The 18271-nt window shown below is 34.4% G+C and overlaps 1 protein-coding gene across 3 annotated transcripts in view; it reads right to left on the bottom strand.

Moving 5' to 3' along the window:
* The window catches only part of PRKG2 (protein kinase cGMP-dependent 2), a 121627-nt gene that overhangs the window by 67073 nt on the left and 36283 nt on the right, over positions 1–18271 (bottom strand). For all 3 annotated transcript variants that reach the window (XM_025385849.1, XM_025385848.1, XM_025385850.1), the window contains exons 3-6: positions 9661–9827; positions 6629–6742; positions 4606–4711; positions 2114–2177 (exon numbers count right to left, since the gene is read on the bottom strand). In XM_025385849.1, the coding sequence (XP_025241634.1) occupies positions 2114–2177; positions 4606–4711; positions 6629–6742; positions 9661–9827 (451 nt within the window). The remainder of the gene's footprint in view (positions 1–2113; positions 2178–4605; positions 4712–6628; positions 6743–9660; positions 9828–18271) is intronic.

Below are 18271 nucleotides of genomic sequence, written 5' to 3'. Positions count from 1 at the left end.
TTACAGTTCTCATGAGTTAACTCTTAACAAACTAGTCTGTTGGTGTTATTCCCACCCTCGTTTTCTTATCAGAACACAGGAAGAGGCTTAACGGCAATGGCTGCCTCTATAACTAAACGTTCTGAGTGATTTAAGCTAAAGCAAGAAATGCTATTGAAACATTGCACAATCGGGGCCATTTGTTCTAGGAGTTCAACCGTCTAAGTTTCAACAAACACATCAGATCAACTACTTGGTGATGGGAAATTCTGATTCTCCCTTCCCTACGCCCTGCTACACGCAAAACTCCCAAATCAACTCCTAAACTTCATGACAGATTTAGCTTGTGTTTTTCAAAGATTATGGGGACAGTTTATGGGACAGCTGGTCCTAGAACTCTGGACGCTATCAAAACTGATGCAGTAGTGATTGGCTGTTGTCAGGACCAAGTTGATAGGTCATTAGTCCAAGCTACGCTGGTAAATACCAGGCTTTTCTTAGCACTAAATAGATCCCATTACTCCCTTGTTAATCACTTTCACATTTGAGAATTTTCACACATCACAGAGACACATTTGTTTGCCAGGTATGAATAAAGAGCCCTTTATAAACTGTGCTGCTGTCTGCAAATGCTGAGATACAGTGAATCCTTTCCAGGGTGTTTGAAAAGATGAGTTTTTCAAATTTGAATTGTGTGTTAATTATTACTGGATTTGAGCCCCCATCTATATATTCTGTAGCAATTGCCTGTGGCTGCTATAAATATGTCTAATTTACCATTTATTTTTAATGATACTAAATTTTTGTATTTGCTGTCAACATAGAAATCCCCTCTGGTGAATCTACTCTATTAGTATTATATTAAAAACAGATTTCCTTGGTTAACAAAAAAAAAAACCTAGGGCCTCTCCAGCTTTAAATAAAAAAAAAAAAAAAAACACCGTTAGAAATTAGGATGAATTATTAATTTGTAACATCTGTGATTGGGTTATGTTACAATGGGAGACTCTCAAGAGACCCAGGGTAAGCAATCTTCTTGAAAATGACTTCATATCTGAACCCCCTGGGGGCACAAGGCCAGGCACTGTGTCATCATGGTCTGTCCTTGATAAACTGCTGGATGGGTTCCATGAATTGTAAATGGAAACACTGCTGGTGTCACTTACACTTAAGGATAAAATGGTCCCTACTCCCTGCTTGACAGATATTAGTTACATTGTATATTGTGATTGACAGAGGCATGAATCTGTCAACAATCAGCCTTGCAGGGTTTTTTGGGTTTTTTTTTTACCCTCCCACTGAGAACAGCTTTATAAAAGCTTGAATTCTATATGTGACTCCTTTACTATTCCTTACCTCCTTTAAATTCCATAAAAGCCATCTGGGTTTCAATAAAACTGACCCCCCAAAAAGTTAAAGAACGTATTTGCTTTGAATTTTAATCTCTGAAATCTGAAGACGTTTTCACAAAATGCATATCGTTAGAATCCAAGGTACATGTCGTAAAAGCATTATTCATGAAAAGACTTGACTAGTCTTGGACTAGAACCAACCATCTGGGTGATGCCTAAAATGACTTTTTGAACACATTCCAATATGCCGTTTCCCCCTAGATGTTAAAATAGATAAAGTGCTTCTTAAGTAGAGTTTTTAAAATGTGTTTTTGTGGCCTAGAGTGTTCAAGTAGAAAGTGTTTCACAGCCTGACTCAGAGGCTTGCCACCAAAAGGACCAACATACCCTTTCTCTGCTCCAGTTCTTAATTATGCATCAGTGACTCCTCTACACTATGAAAACTCTGTAAGGGATTGTGATGTTAATTGTAGAAAATCAAATGCTTCTTGAGTAAGGCAGGTTTGTTTTATAAGATATACTAAAAAGATTAAAATATGTAAATCAAATTTCACTTTACACATGCAAATCCAATTTCCTTTTATACATCTAAAGAGTTTAAACCTTTCTCCACCCCTTAAGGCAGCATGAGTTAGCTTAAGGTTTTTCATCACAGAAAAAGGCTCTTGGTCTCTGTAGACTGGTGCTCTGACATCTTTTTCTTATTTATTTATGGTGTTAATAATATAACTACATTCTAATATTTTCTACTGAAATTTATTTTTTACTTCAAAATTTCTTACCACTTCCAAGCAGTCAATGATCTTGGTTAATTTATCTTCAGGTAAATTCTTCAGCAAGGATACACTTCAAAATTAAAAAGAAACCTTTAATTACCTTCCTGAATTAAGCTATAAATATACACATATGCAGGTTCTAAAATCTTTACAAACATTTTTAAAAATATAATGCACTTTGATTCTTCCAAAGTAGATGTCCAAATAACTGAAAACACATCAATAACTGAATTTCATATACACTGGAAATTATAGATATATAATCACAGACATGTGCCATAGGCAAATAAATGGAAATAGTAAGATACCAGATGGGGGGAAAAATCACATTTTGTCTATTTGGTAAAAATAAATTTATATTTGTTGTTGGTTTTCAAAATGAATCGCATTTTGCAATTTGTTCCTCTCCACATCTCAGTATCTGTTTTATTAGTTTGTGCGAGGAGCTCTGCTTCCAGTGGAGAATCAGATTTTTGTCTAAATCCTTATAATTAAGTAAGGACTGAATGCGGGGTTGGGAGGGAACATGGCAATTGACTTGAAATGATCTCTGATTATTAGTCATACTGTACTGTCTTTTAAAATTAATGACAGCCAGAGGCACAGATGAACTTCAAAAATAGGCTAAATCAAGCTACAGGCAAAATTATAAACAACACCAAGGGAATGATCGCTAAACTTCAGAATGTAGATACCCTCAAGGAGAGGAGGAGAAAGAAGCTGGAAATAACATGGGGAAGTACATAAGAACTTCAACAACTGCTTTCTCTTCCTTAGGTTGGGCAGTAGCTTCATGGGCGTTCATTTTGTTATGATGTCTTATAACTTACACATGTACTATATATCACATAGAATATCACATACTTCAAATAAAAATGTAAACAGAAAAAAACATACTGTATATTATGAAACAAAGAGGAATGTATTCCCCTAATATATCTCACTATAGATGAAATGGTAAAAGAGTCATCAGAACTTGTTATTAACACAGGCTATCATGAAATTTTACTTCTGGTCCAAACAGGGATCTATAACATTAGTGAAAATTAACTATTATAAAGCTAGCACATTTGGAGGTTGGTGGGAAAAGAGATACAAGAAAAAATATTTTCTCTCTCTCCCCTCTATGAAGGCAAGAATCAGGTTTATCTTGTTCACCACTAAATCTACAATATTTAGTGCCTGCTAATAAGTATTAGTTGAATGAAGGAAATAACAAAAGGAGGGAAGGAAGGAAGGAATATTCACTAGCAGATCATCTGAGCTTTTTCCACTAAGAACATACTAGACTCCAAGGGAATTAACTGCTATGCCTAGTTCACGTTTTATCTGAGACATTCAAACACAACCCAGGCACACTGGTTTTTTTAGGTACCTCTTTTTGGCCCTTGCATAAGTGTGGCTTATCAGCTTTAAATGCTGATCTGTGTTGCTCAGTTGGTGGATTTTGAGATTACCTAGATTCAAGTGGACTCCACAATATGACAGCTAACTCATTGGCTGGCATATAGGTAGAGAACCTGCTTGTCATTATTGCAGCTCTCTGCTAGGAGACATTATTGTCTCTGGGAGGACAAATCAGTAACATTCTATATGAGAAATCTTACTCAGTGTTTATTGAGTCTACACTATAAGCTAAGCACTATATGGCCCTAAAATCATTAGCTTTGAAGGATTCTTATGCTAGAAAAAATCACCATAAGAAGAACTTATAATTTATTTTTAGAAATCATGCGATACATTATTATCATTATTATTATTACATATCATAGATGATATTTCATTATAGAATGTATTGCAGCTTCAGAAACTTGCAAAACTCCCACTAAAGATACAGAAATTGTTTAAATAACTTACACTTCCAAATAAAGTTTTAATGTGGAATAGTTTTTTTCACTTACATAGACTATTTTTTCCTTATAAATTGATTCATCCAAGTTGTTGAGGTACAGAACAGTTCACAAAATGAGTATGTTCCCAGTCATCATGACAAGTATAGCAACATTTTTAGCAAGTCAATTTGCTACGAATAATAGGAATTTGGAAGATGGTGTGACTAGGCAAATACAACGTCTCAGGTAAAACAAATAAGGATAGTAAACTTAATTAATTTTAATACCATTCTAAGCAAAGTACTTTTAGAAAGCTTGTCTTTTGGCTAACCACTTTCAAATTTCAAATGCCTTTCAAAGCCAACAAGCAACCCAAATAATAGTTTAGGTTTTTTGCACATTTTTCTATGCTGTACACTATCACTCCATCAATGCAAGGGCAAAAACTAGCAGGAGAAGTAAATGAGTATACAAGGATAATGGAAATTAAATATGGTTTTTTGGTATGCACTAGCATTTACTGCAAGTAATGTTCCTTTGGTTTAGTCATGCGGAAAATGCTTAAATGGAAGTAGCTATAGTAAAATAATTATTCTGATAAAAACCAATATATTAACAATATGGCAACTCCATTGTCTTCACTGTCTCCCAATGTACTATTCTTACCTTCTGAGGAAGTTTCTGTATTGTTCATCTCTAGCTTGGGCTGTTCTCCTCATTATATTCTGGAATACCTCTCGATCTAGTGCCCATGTTTTAACATTGGTAATAGCTTTAGAAAAATCAAGAAAACAATAAAACAGTTAGTATCACATTGTGAAAATATTCCATAATATAAATCGATGGATTTGTTATATGTTCTTATAAAATGGTATTTCTTGGAAAATGCATTATTTCAACATACAAATGAAGGAGACAGCAAAATAAATAGCAAGCAATTTTATAAATCATTTGGCACTGAAATACACCATTATTTGGAAATGACTAGCAAAAAATTTCCTTTCTAATTATGTTATAGTTAGGATGACTTTCAAATTAGTTTGCAATTCCCAATTATGCACTAGGTCATCAGGATGTGCTCTAGATTCGTGCTGTGATACAAGAGAAAGGCAGTCAATTTGTAGCTAATCTGGAGAGTGAAGTCACAAACAGATAATGGAAAGTTAAAGATATCTGTGTGTATGTGTGTGTTTCTATGTTTCTTCTTACGTTGTTCTGACACTGTTGCTAAAGAAGCTACATATTAAGAATATCTACAGTTACTTTTGTGTAAAATGCCTACAAATTATTTGAAACAGACTATGAAAGAAAGTTTTTGAGACAATATTTTTATGGGAAAGCCTTAAGGGCAAGTATAAAATTTAAAAAGAAAGTGGGGCAGAAGTGGTGGCTCTAAAAAATCTAGATGAAATTATGGTTGTACAATTTTTTAAAAAACAGTAAACAAAGCCTCTAAAATTGATCAAAACCCAAAGCTCTGGATTACCAAACTTTAAATTGGAATCATCTTGATATTCTTGTTAGAAATACAAGCTCCCTGGGCTCCACTGCCAGAGACTCTGATTCAGGTTGGGAGTAGAGACCCAGAACCTGCATTTTTATCAAATACCTCAGCAAGGCTAATGCGTATAACCCAGTCCCAAACACTGAAAAACATCATATCTATGTAATTCAGAAGGAAACCCAAGTTTGCCGTAAAGTCAATAAAACATAAATCTAAAGAAAAGCAAATAAAGTAATCCCAAAAGTCATTCATGAAAACTCTAATTACTCTAATTCATATTCCTTTTGACATAGATACATTTTTGTTGGTTTAATCAATTTCTCTGGCTTATAATATGGTCAGAATGTCGCTGAGACCAGCTAGAAAGCAAACATTCTGGATGAGCCAAAGGCATGTGTCTAGGTAGTAAAATGTAAAGTGGCAATTAAAGCAAATATCGGAATCAGTCACCTTAAAGCCATTGTTTTTGGCAGAACAAACCTTTTTATTTTTATTTTTAATTTAATTTAATTTTAATTTCCAGGATACATGTGCAGGACATGCAGGTTTGTTCCATAGATAAACGTGTACTGTGGTGGTTTGCTGTAACTATCAACCTAACACTTAGGTATTTAGCCCCGCATACATTAGCTGTTTATCCTGATGCTCTCCCTCCCCAACCCCTCCCCGCTGGTCTCCAGTGTGTGTTGTTCCCCTCCCTGTGTCCACGTGTTCTCATTGTTCAACTCCCACTTATAAGTGAGAGCGTTCAGTGTTTGGTTTTCTGTTCCTGTGTTAGTTTGCTGAGGATAATGGCTTCCAGTTCCATCTATGTCTGTGCAAAGGACATAATCTTGTTCCTTTTTATGGCTATGTAGCATTCCATAATGTATACATATCACATTTTCTTTACCCAGTCTATCACTGATGGTCATTTGGCTTGATTCCATGTCTTTACTATTGTGAACAGTTAAAAGCCATTTTACATTTTATACACAGGTATCCAGAAAAGTTCTTTTTAGCTTAAATTATATAGGTAAGTGCTTCAATATGAATCCCTTAATAGGCATAGCATTTCTATTTTAAGAACATGTAGGGTAAAATGGGAAACAAAAAGACTCTGGATCAGGGTGCAAATGTGACTGAACTGGATTATCTTTAACATGCCACAACAATCCAAAAATGGAGCATTTCCTCTTTTATTACCTTTCACAGAGGCAGTCCTTGTACAGTTGTATAAAATGGCAAGCTCCCCAAATGTGGTCCACATAGGGATGGAGGACAGCAATTTCTCCCCTTGAAACACCTCTAGTCGACCCTCTATCAAGTAGAATTTTTAAAAAACACACACAAATAATCAAAATCCATGCAGATACTATAAATTAGAAAAATAAAATAATCATAAAGCACACAAAGTATACAGGTAAGATATTTTATGATTCTCATTATAATATACTGGTTAAAAGTGCAGACCGAAATCACCTCTGCCACTTACTATTAGCTGGGTTGCCTTGAGAAAGTTTATCTGTCTGAAGTTCCTCATTGACAACGAGGATAATAATAATAATTATTATTATTATTATTTTACAGTGGTGAGAATGAAGTAAGTTAATCTAGGTAAAGAGTTTAGAACAATGGCTAGTGCATAGTAAATACTGTGTTAGCTATTATTAATATTATTATTTTTACAATGTTCTGTTCCTGAAGCAGTGGATGGCAAGTGTTTTGTTTAAAATTCATTATAACCTATGAGAAATGTAATACATGAAACTATTTTCATGTATTGTATTGAGGAGCTCAATAATCACTGTATGTCTTAAAAACACAGAGCAGTTGTTCACACTGATGGAATGACAACCCATCATAACCAGTAAGTAGATTGGCCCTGGGATCAGACTGCCTGGTTGTGTCCTGATTCAACTCATTTTTGCCTATGTGACCTTGGGCAAGTTACTTCATGGTGCCTCAGCTGTTATCTAACTTCTCATTTATTTAAATGTAACACATATTAGTTACAAATGAAAATCACTAAGAAGAGTGTTTGGCACTTATCATTACCTAGGCAAAGACTGGAGGAAGGGAGAGGCAGAACTTTGTATCCCCTTCACTTTTTTTTTTTTTTTTTTTCTTGCCTTGGTAGCTTTACTCTTCTTTTGCTTTGAACAAATACAAACAAAACCTTAACCAACTAAAAGCATAAGCAAAAAAGATCTAAGTTCTTAGAGGAAAAACAAAATGGTGGGCCAATGTCTCCTTTCCTTAAAGAATTAGTCTTTCCTTTTCCTAATTCACTGCTAAGGAGCTCTGGATCATCTCTGTCCATCCATCCATTCAGCAAAACTGATCTGAGTACCTATGTTGTGCTGGGAACTGTTCCAAGTGCCAGAGCCATAGAGCGGACAAAAGAGAAAATATACTTAGTCTGATAGAATTGATATTAGCAAGAAAAAAAAACACTCAGTTTTGGCTCCAAATCCTACAGGTTAGACGTGCAATTTAAAATTTCTCATTAGCTATTCTTTCAAAGCCCCTTAGTGGTAGTGTCCAATTGATATCATGAATCTTAATGCATTTCGAGTTTTTATCTTGAAATTGGTTAAGGCTCATGGTACCTAAGCAATGCTGAAGAATTATATGGAATATCAAAAGTTTAAGCTAAATATGCTTTTACTATTTGCTATTCATGCTATGTTTCATAAAGAGAATATTTTTAATTATCAAATTAATTTGCCCAACCAGATAATTAAACCAGGCAATTCAATCCTTGGGTGACACTGTAATTAATTCAAATAAGAAACCATCTAATTTTAATTTCCATGTGTGCCATAACCCTGATCTCAATAGCTGTTTTGATACTGACTGCTGTTCAACCTCTTCTCTCCCTGAGCCTTTCATTAGAACTACTTGGGAAGGAATGAGTTAGACTAACATCAGTTTCTCATCCTCTCCTAGGAGGTTTCATAAATATTTGTTGACTTAACCTATCTTCTCTTGCTGCAATACTCTAGTGTTGCTAAAGCAGAAGTTAAAATGGCTAAGAGAAAAGTTGCAAGACGGAAAAGTTGTCCCTAAAACATTTCAAGGCTAGCTAAATTAAGACTATAGCTCATTAATTAAGTAGAATGATTACTTGGGAATGACTGTATAATTTTAAAGCTGCCTACAAAGATATACATGGAAAATAATAATAAAATTGGCATGTTCAAATAATCAAAGTACATAAAACAATCTTTTATATACCATACATAGAATAATACATGTTTATTAATTTGTTTAGATAGACAACTTCTGCCTCACACTTAAGGCCCCAAAGGAACAAGAATAAGAGCATTAGTTAGATTATCAGGAACTACAATGCTAAATAGAAAACATACCTCCATTCATCATTCCTTCTGGGTAAGCCAGTTTTAACTTTTTTCCCTAAAACTCAGAAAATTGTGCCAGAATGTGACAAAATGTTCTATAACTTTAATCCCTGTTCACACAATTTTTTGCTGCTATATATAAAAGAGAAAAAATTTGAGTAGTCATTATAAGATCTATACATTACAAAAATTTGCCTATCTAACCATTACAATCTTCCTGACATGTAAGCATGTTCAAATTACCACAGACGAAGGAAACCATTTAAATGATTCTAAAAACACCAGTTTTAATTGTAAGATGTGTCATTTGATTTGTGTGTTGGTCAAAGTTACCTAAATTACCTTTTAAAATCATTGGTATAAAACCAAAATTTTTCCAGAGCCACAATAATAATTGTTTTCTTTTTTCCTGGTGCATTATCTTAAAATGTTAACTTCAGCAGCAGTATTTTGAATAAAAACACTTTTGAGTGAGTGGTATTGAGATTAGACGTGCGGATTCTTAAGTCAAATTGCCTAAGTGTGCATTTTACCTCCACTGCTTACGAGCTGTTTGGCGTTACCTTCCCTAAGACACAGTCGACATTAGAAACGTGGAGAAAATAGAACTTGCCTTACAGGGTTGGTAAGAAGATAAAATGAGATCTCTCTATCAACTGCTCAATAGGATGCCTGATATATAGAAATCTTTCAGCACATATTAAGTATTACCATCATTATGATCAGATCAACAATCCTGCTATTTCATGACTTCAGTATGTTATGTTTTCTACAAATACAGCAACTAGTTTTACGTTTTTATAAATGCCTGCAAAAAATCGCAACAGGCAAAATATTTATTATATAATAACCAGAAAAATCTGTGACACCCACCTGCCAGCACAAAGATATGGTTTCCTGGTTCTCCTTGCTTAATAATGTAACTCCCTTGCTGATAGTTTCTCCCATACATGCATTCCACCATGTCTTTGATCTGCTGAGGATCCAGTCTTTTCAGAAACTGATTTTTATTAAGGGCGTCTGTAATGAGCTTCTTCTCACTGTTATAATGGAAAAGAGATGTTAGTTACAATTAATGAAAATCATGTTTTGCTATGTAGATTTACTTTATTCTGTTTCTTGATATTATTATCTACAAACTTACAACTTTCTATCAAGAACAATTTTTTTCTAACACCACCAAACATTTCATAACTACCACAGCTTACATGAAAAACCTATGAAAATATTTTTGAATATTATTCTGATAGTCATTATGGCACCAATATTATTATTGTTCCTAATTGCCATCAACACAAATGTACCATTTCCCAAGATCCATAGATGCATTACTGATGGACACATGATTTTTTAGATGGAAAGCAAATCTCATTGATATAAAGGAGTTACATTTAAGGGAATACAACACAGTCTTCACTCATTGATGTATTCATGTATGCATAGTGCCTATAGTACTAGTTATTTTATATTTTATTTAATCCTCATTACCATATTATGAGATAATTACTATTCCTATTTTAGGAAGAAGTAGACTAATAGGTAAGAAGCAACTAATTCTTCATGGGGTTTAAAACTAAGTAGATGAATCTGAAGTCTGGGCTGCTTCCATTCTACCCCATTGTCTCTTCTGAGGGAGAAAGCTTCTAAGGGAGAAAGCCCTTGGGCCTTGGTAGGGTTGATCAGACATCGGTGGTGACAGTGACAGTCTAGGTTTGACTAGGTTTTACTCTAGATATGTGTGGACTAGACAGAACTGACATTTCCAATCTCACAGTCCATTCATTCCTCAAATCCAAGTTCTACTTGTTGATAATCCTATAACGCTCTGCTTTATTTTGGAAAAGATGTAGCTCAAAATAGTTACCCAATCTTCATTAAGATAAATTTAAAATGTTTTAGTTAAAAATCTTTATATGTATATTTCATAAAATTATTGTGCTGAAAGAAAAGATGCTCTATGGGCTAAGTCAGAATCTATACAATATATTTACTCTTGATCATAAAACTCAGCATGGTATTTTAAATACTTTTCTGTATTTTTCATTCAACCTCTCTTCCAATTACCGTTTGAAAACTGGTGATCTTTTTCTACACAAAAAGTTTTCAAACAAAAGGTAAGACTTCATGAAATTAAATAATTCTTTCATGACCCTTTAGGCTACATGAAGATCTTTAGGCTACATGAAGAAAACAGAACGAAGTCTTGTACAAAGAAATTTCTTCTTCCCTACAGTGACTCAAAGCTATTCAAATTCTTTGAGTGCCTTGAGAAGTTCCATCTAATCTATTACCAAATCTTATCAATTCGTTTTAAAAAATATCACTGTTATCCATTTTATTTCCCATTTTCAAGGATGTCACCACAGTCCAAGAACAAATCTTAGGTCTGGACAACTTTAAAAGTTTATTTTCTTGGACTTAAGCTTCTAGCCTATTTTCCCTAAAATTCATCTGTACTATATCATCAGATTATTCTCACTAAAAAAAAATTTTAAATGAATTTCATGCTTATCCAATTTATTTTCATCCACTAAAGCCAACTCACTTAATATATATTGAGAACATATCTTTGCTAGGTAATCCTCCTAGGACAACTGGTAGAACTGTGAACAGTATCAAGAAGCTCCAGCTTTCACAGACTTTATATGTTGGTATAATATTCTAGTCAGTGTTTCCTCAATGCCCACATATACCAATTTTCCAAAGTATGTTCCAAGAACACTGTTTCTTTATAAGCAAAAGTGTGCTACGTTGAAGCAACTTTGGAAATATACAATGCACACTTTAAAGATTCAAAGAAGTTTTACTGTAAACAAATCTCTTTAAACCAGTATTTCTCAAGCTTCAATGTCCTTTTTATTTATTTCTTTTTTGGTTTAATTTCATTCATTCAACATCCAACATTCCATGGAAGTACTCAAAAAGACTCTTTTGCCCATAGAAAAAGTATCAATATCCTACAACCCAATATTTATCATTTTCTACAACATGGCTCCAATCTATCCATTTAGTACTTACTCCCTAAACAAATTTTTTATTATAGATAAGCTGGTATCCTTATCATCCCCTATATCTTTGAACTTTGCCTTAAGAGATGGAACATGTTTTCTTTTATGACTTAACTTACTTTTTACTCCTCAACCTTTCCAAACCTTATACATCCACCAAGAAATCCTTCATGATTTTAAACTGGATGATTTTAAATGGATGCTGTAGTTTACACAATCCTTTCTTTCTCCTCTGAATTCCTAGAGTACTTATATTCACATCTGTTCTGCTTTTAAAATGACATTAAGCACTTACTTAGGACATAAAAATTAATTAAACATGACCCATGGTCTCAAAAAGTTTCCAGACTTTTATAACTTAGTGTATAAACATACTGTAATAGTCTCTAACTAGTAAAATTATCGCTATGAATTTTTCTCAAAAGTACATTATAAATTTAAAACGACTTATTTTAAAAATCTGATAAGTTTCAGCTAGGCATGGTGGCTCACACCTGTAATCCTAGCACTTTGGGAAGCCGAGGCGGGCGGATCACGAGGTCAGGAGATGGAGACAATCCTGGCTAACATGGTGAAACTTCGTCTCTACTAAAAATACAAAAAATATTAGCCGGGCATGGTGGTGGGCGCCTTGTAGTCCCAGCTACTCGGGAGGCTGAGGCAGGAAAATGGTGTGAACCTAGGAGGTGGAGGTGGCAGTGAGCCGAGATCACGCCACTGCACTCCAGCCTGAGCGATAGAGACTCTGTCTCAAAAAAAAAAAAAAGGTAAACTTTGCAACTCCTTCTACAACTATGATAGACCAGCTATCATCAGCATAACTCTTCCTGCTCCCACAAAACAACTATGAAAGCTGATTAGATAGATAGATAATCTCTTGGAAGCATTAAAGATCTATCAACATAGCAACAACTTAGAGTCATGATCTACAAGAGAACATGAGGCTGACAGTCTCCTCTGCATTTCCTTCAAGGCATTTCCTGCTTTTCAGGCAGCTACTGAACACAGTCTTGGCTATCTCAAAGACAAAAGTTTGTGTTCAAAGCACACCATGAAGTGGAATGATAGGATGCTTCATTCTTACTCCTAGGCTGCAGCCCTTCAGATGTCCCATCTGAAATCCTGGGTGTCTACCTGGGATTCTGGTAAACACCCAGGATTTCAGATGGGACATCTGAAGGGCTGCAGCCTAAGAGTAAGAACTAAGCAAAATAGGCTAGCTCTCAAAAACACTGAAAAGCAGCCACCAAACAAACAAAACGCTATTTTGGTTACAACTATCAGCCACTATATTAACTCCCTGCCAGAAGCAAAAGTAAATATTCTCCATAGAAGTTCACAAAATCTGGACACTCAAATTTTCTCCACAGTTTTTAAAATAGCAAATATTTGTCATGACATCAGAAGTTACCAGGCATACTAAGAGAAAAGGCCAAATGACTGAGGACAGAGAGAAAAAAGACAATAGAAACAGAACCATAGTAAATCAATATATTGCAGCTATCAGGTGCAACTTTAACTATAAGCAATATGCTTTCAGGACAAATGGAGATGTCAGTAGAAAATGTGAATCTTTAAAGAAATCAAATGGAAATTCTAAAACTGAAAAACACAATATCAGAAGCTTGAAACTAAAAAGATCAGCTGGGACCCTGAAGAAAGAGAAATAATTGAGCTGAAACAATATATGAAGGAATCATATTTAAGAGTTAGCTTGAATCAGGCAGGGTGCAGTGTCTCACGCCTGTAATCTCAACACTCTGGGAGGCTGAGGTCGGTAGATTACGAGATCAAGAAATTGAGACCATCCTGGCCAATATGGTGAAACCCCGTCTCTACTAAAAATACAAAAATTAGCTGGGCTTGGTGGTACATGCCTGTAGTCCCAGCTACTCTGGAGGCTGAGGCAGGAGAATCGCTTGAACCCGGGAGGCAGAGGTTGCATTGAGCCAAGATTGCGCCACAGCACTCTAGCCTGGCAACAGAGCAAGACTCTGTCTCAAGAAAAGAAAAGAAAAGAAAAGAAGAGTTGGCAGAGTTAGCTTAAATCAATTATAAGATGTCAAGCACAGACAAGATGCCTTATAAACTCTGCATAAAATAAATACAAAGAAAACCATATCTAGGCCTACCATAGTCAAATTGCTGAAAAACCAAATACAATGAGAAAACTCTAAAAAGCAGCTTTAAAAAAAAGGCATTACTTTCAAATGACTAACTTACTCTTCAACAGAAATAACAGAAACCAGAACACAGTAGCATATCTTCAAAGCGTTTCAAGGAGCCTATTTCAATACCTTTACCCAGTGAAAATCACCTTCAAAAATGAAGGCAAAAGGAAGGTATTTTCAAAATGTTTTTCCGTTGGCAACAGACTTGTAACAGTGAAGAGCTCCAGACAGAAGAAATATGATCTCAGATGGAAACTGGCAGATGTTAGAAGGAAGAAAGAGCAATGCAAAATATAAATCTGTGGGTGATTAAAGAAAGCTTGTGTTTCTCAAAGAGCAATAATAATGCCTTGTGCAGTGTAAAATATATAATAAATAAATGTAGAAAACAGCCAAAACTGCAGGAGAGGGAACAATAAATGGAGTTCACATAATTTAAGGTCCAGCAATTGATAAAAGTACTAATCTATGTTAAAAGTTTAGTAAGTTAAGGATGCATGCCGTAATTTATAGTGAGGCCTACAAGATCAGTCAAAGAATGTTTAACTAGAAAGCTAACAAGGATAGGCCGGGCGTGGTAGCTCATGCTTGTAATCCCAGCACTTTAGGAGGCCGAAGGCAGATGGATCATCTGAGGTCAGGAGTCTGAGACCAGCCTAGCCAACCCCGTCTCTACTAAAAACACAAAAATTAGCCAGGCATGGTAGCGGCCACCTGTAATCCCAGCTACTTGGGAGGCTGAAGCAGGAGAATCACTTGAACCTGGGAGTCAGAGGTTGCAGTGAGCTGAGATCGCACCATTGCACTCCAGCCTGGGCAACAAGAGTGAAACTCCGTCTCAAAAAAATAAAATTTAATTAATTAATTAATTAAAGAAAGCTAACAAAAATAAAATAGAATTAAAATATATACTTAATTAATCCTCAAAACATGGCAAACAGAAAGAGAAATTGAATAATATTAGATATTAGATTTAAACCCACATTTTTTTTTACATTGGAGATAAATATACCAAATACCCCAATTAAAAGACAAGCTTGTCAGACCAATAAAATAAAATTTAAAAGGAAATACCAAATGTATATTGCAAATAAGATACATGCCTTAAAGACAATGTATGGAAAGGCCGAAAATAAAAAAGTAGAAAAAGACATACTATGTAAACATCAATTAAAAATGAATTTTTCGGCCGGGCGCGGTGGCTCAAGCCTGTAATCCCAGCACTTTGGGAGGCCGAGATGGGCGGATCACGAGGTCAGGAGATCGAGACCTTCCTGGCTAACACAGTGAAACCCCGTCTCTACTAAAAATAATACAAAAAACTAGCCGGGCGAGGTGGCGGGCGCCTGTAGTCCCAGCTACTCGGGAGGCTGAGGCAGGAGAATGGCGTGAACCCGGGAGGCGGAGCTTGCAGTGAGCCCAGAACGCGCCACTGCACCCCAGCCTGGGCGACAGAGCGAGATTCCGTCTCAAAAAAAAAAAAAAAAAAACAGAATTTTTCTCTGATATAGGAAAGTAAGCCTTAATAAAAAACATATTTCTAGAAATAGAGAGGAATATTTCATATTTATATCATCAAGAATATCTAAATATTCTAAATATGTATCCACTTAATATGATAGCATCAAAATACATGGAACAAAACAGGCAAAATTAAAAGAAGAAATAGACAAGTGTCCCACATTAATTCTGGGAGATTTTACCACATCTCTCTAATTAATAGAATAAGCCAACAAAAATTAGTAAGTAGATCTGAATATTTGATTATTGAACTTTATTTAATCTCTCGACCTCATTGATATTTTAAATGTCTCTATTCAATAAATTCAGAATACACATTCATTTCCAGTGCACATTAAACCATCATAAAAACTGACCACATGGCAAACCACAAATCATTTCAAGACATTTCATAAGACTGAAGTAATACAGAGTATATTCTTTAAATATAGTATTAATAGAATAAAGCTAGAAATCAATAACAGAAAAATCATAAAATCCTCAAATGTTTGAGAATTGAGCAATACATTTCTAAACAACCCATTGGTCAAAACTTAAGTTATAAGAAAAGCCAAATCATATTTTAAAATTAAATAATAATAAAATATGACATAAAACTTGCAAGATGCAGTAAAAATGATGCATAGAAAATTCATGCTGTGAAATTATATAATAGAATAAATATTATAAATGAGCATCCTAAGCATCCATCTCAAAAGACTAGAAAAAGAAAAGTAAGTTGAACTCAAAAAAGGAAGGAAGAAAATAACACAATGACAGCAGAAAATAATCAAACAGGAAAAAAGAAGTATAGAAGTATAATGAAGAGAATCAACACAGCCCAAAATAATTTCTTTGAAAAGAATAATAAAATGATAATTCACAACAAGACAGGACTTGGGGAGTAAGAGAGGAAGGAGGTATAATTACTATTATTAGAAATAAGAAGGAGACATCACTACGGATATTACAGATATAAAAAGAGAAATGAGCAGTATGAACAACTTTACAGTTAAAAATTAAACTGCATTCTTGCCAAAACAGTTGTTCATACTATATAGTCCAGCATCAAGCAATTAAAAATAAAATTTTTAAAACGACATCATTTAAAATAGTTTCAAAAACATTGAGTATGGAAAACTGTGATGAAATGAAAAAAAATTTCTAGAAAAATAAACCACCAAATCTGAGACAAGAAGAAATAGAAAATCTGATTAGCAATAAAGAAACTAAATCAAATATAAAAACTACCCCATCCAAAAAAGTCTAAACCCAGATGACCTTATTATTAAGCCTTATAGATATTCAAAGAAAAATTAATATTAAATGTATATAATACTTTCCAGAAAACAGGAAAGACGAATTTTTCCCAATTCATGTTATAGTGTCAGAATAGCCTGATAAGGAGTTATACTACAAAAAAGAAAAATGAAATCTAATATCCTTAATGAACAGAGGGACAAAAGTAAAAAACAAAACAAACAAGCAAAGTATAAAAAATAAATATTCTAGATTAGATTGAACGTTAATTAACATAATTATCAACATGAAAAGAATAAAGGAGAAAAATGTAGAAATATAGTAGGATGCAGAAGGAGTATTTGGTAAAATTAAACACCTGTAATACTTTTTGAATTAAGTAATACTTTTGGCAAATTAAATATAGAGGAAAATCTCCTTAATCTGATAAAATACATATATAAAACAAAACAAAAACACATCATATTACATCATGAAACATTGAAAGCTTTCCTACAGACATCAGAAATGGGACACTTCAATCCTGAATCAAAAGTCTGAGCAAATTTAATAAAGAGAGAAAGAAAAGAAACAAAAAGAAGAAAAATAAAATAAGAAAATAAAATATGTAAATGTAGAAAAAGAAAAAATTAAACTGCATTCTTTCCAAAAGATATGATTGCGTATATGAAAAATTCAAAAGAAAATACAGGTAAACCACCAATATCAACAGGCGATTTCAACAATCTCACTTGATACAAAGTCACTATACAAATTTAATTGTATTTCTATATTCTAGTATTAAGCAATTAATAAAAACTTTTAAATAATTTAAAATAGTATCAACTATGAAAGATTATATCTAACAAAGATAAGTAAGATGTCTACACAGAATACAAAATACTATTAAAGGAGTGAGAGAAAACCTACCTAAATGGAAGAATATACCATGGTCATAGATTAGAACACTACATTTTTAATTATGTTAATTACATTCAGGTTGATCAGGTTCAATGAAATCCCAATCAATGCTCTAAATTTAAAAATTTATGAAAATTGAGAAGCTGATACTAAAATTCTTATAGTCATAAAAAGGCCCAAGACTAGCTTCACAACATTGAAGAATAACAAAATTGCAACACTTAAAGTAATGGATATCAAAAATTACTATGAAAGAAAATAATTAAGAGAATATATACTACTGGCACAACAATGGATAAAAAGACTTTTGGGGAGTGACTGGCAAGATGGCCAAATAGGAACAGCTCCAGTCTGCAGCTTCCAGCAAGATCAATGCAGAAGGTGAGTGATTTCTGCATTTCCAACTGAGGTACCCAGCTCATCTCACTGGGACTGGTTAGAGAGTGGGTACAGCCCACGGAGGGCAAGCTGAGCAGGGAAAGGCATTGTCTCACCCAGGAAGGACAAGGGGTCGAGGAACTTCTGCCCCTAGCCAACAGAAGCCATGAGGGACTGCACCATGAGGCCCAGATACTACACTTTTCTCATGGTCTTCTCAACCTGCAGACCAGGAGATTCCCTTGGGTGCATATGCTACCAGGGCCC

The sequence above is a fragment of the Theropithecus gelada genome, chromosome 5 (assembly GCF_003255815.1).
Source record: "Theropithecus gelada isolate Dixy chromosome 5, Tgel_1.0, whole genome shotgun sequence".
NCBI lineage: Eukaryota > Metazoa > Chordata > Mammalia > Primates > Cercopithecidae > Theropithecus > Theropithecus gelada.
The sequence above is the reverse complement of the archived record's forward strand: the minus strand, read 5'-3'. Positions and strand labels throughout refer to the sequence as shown.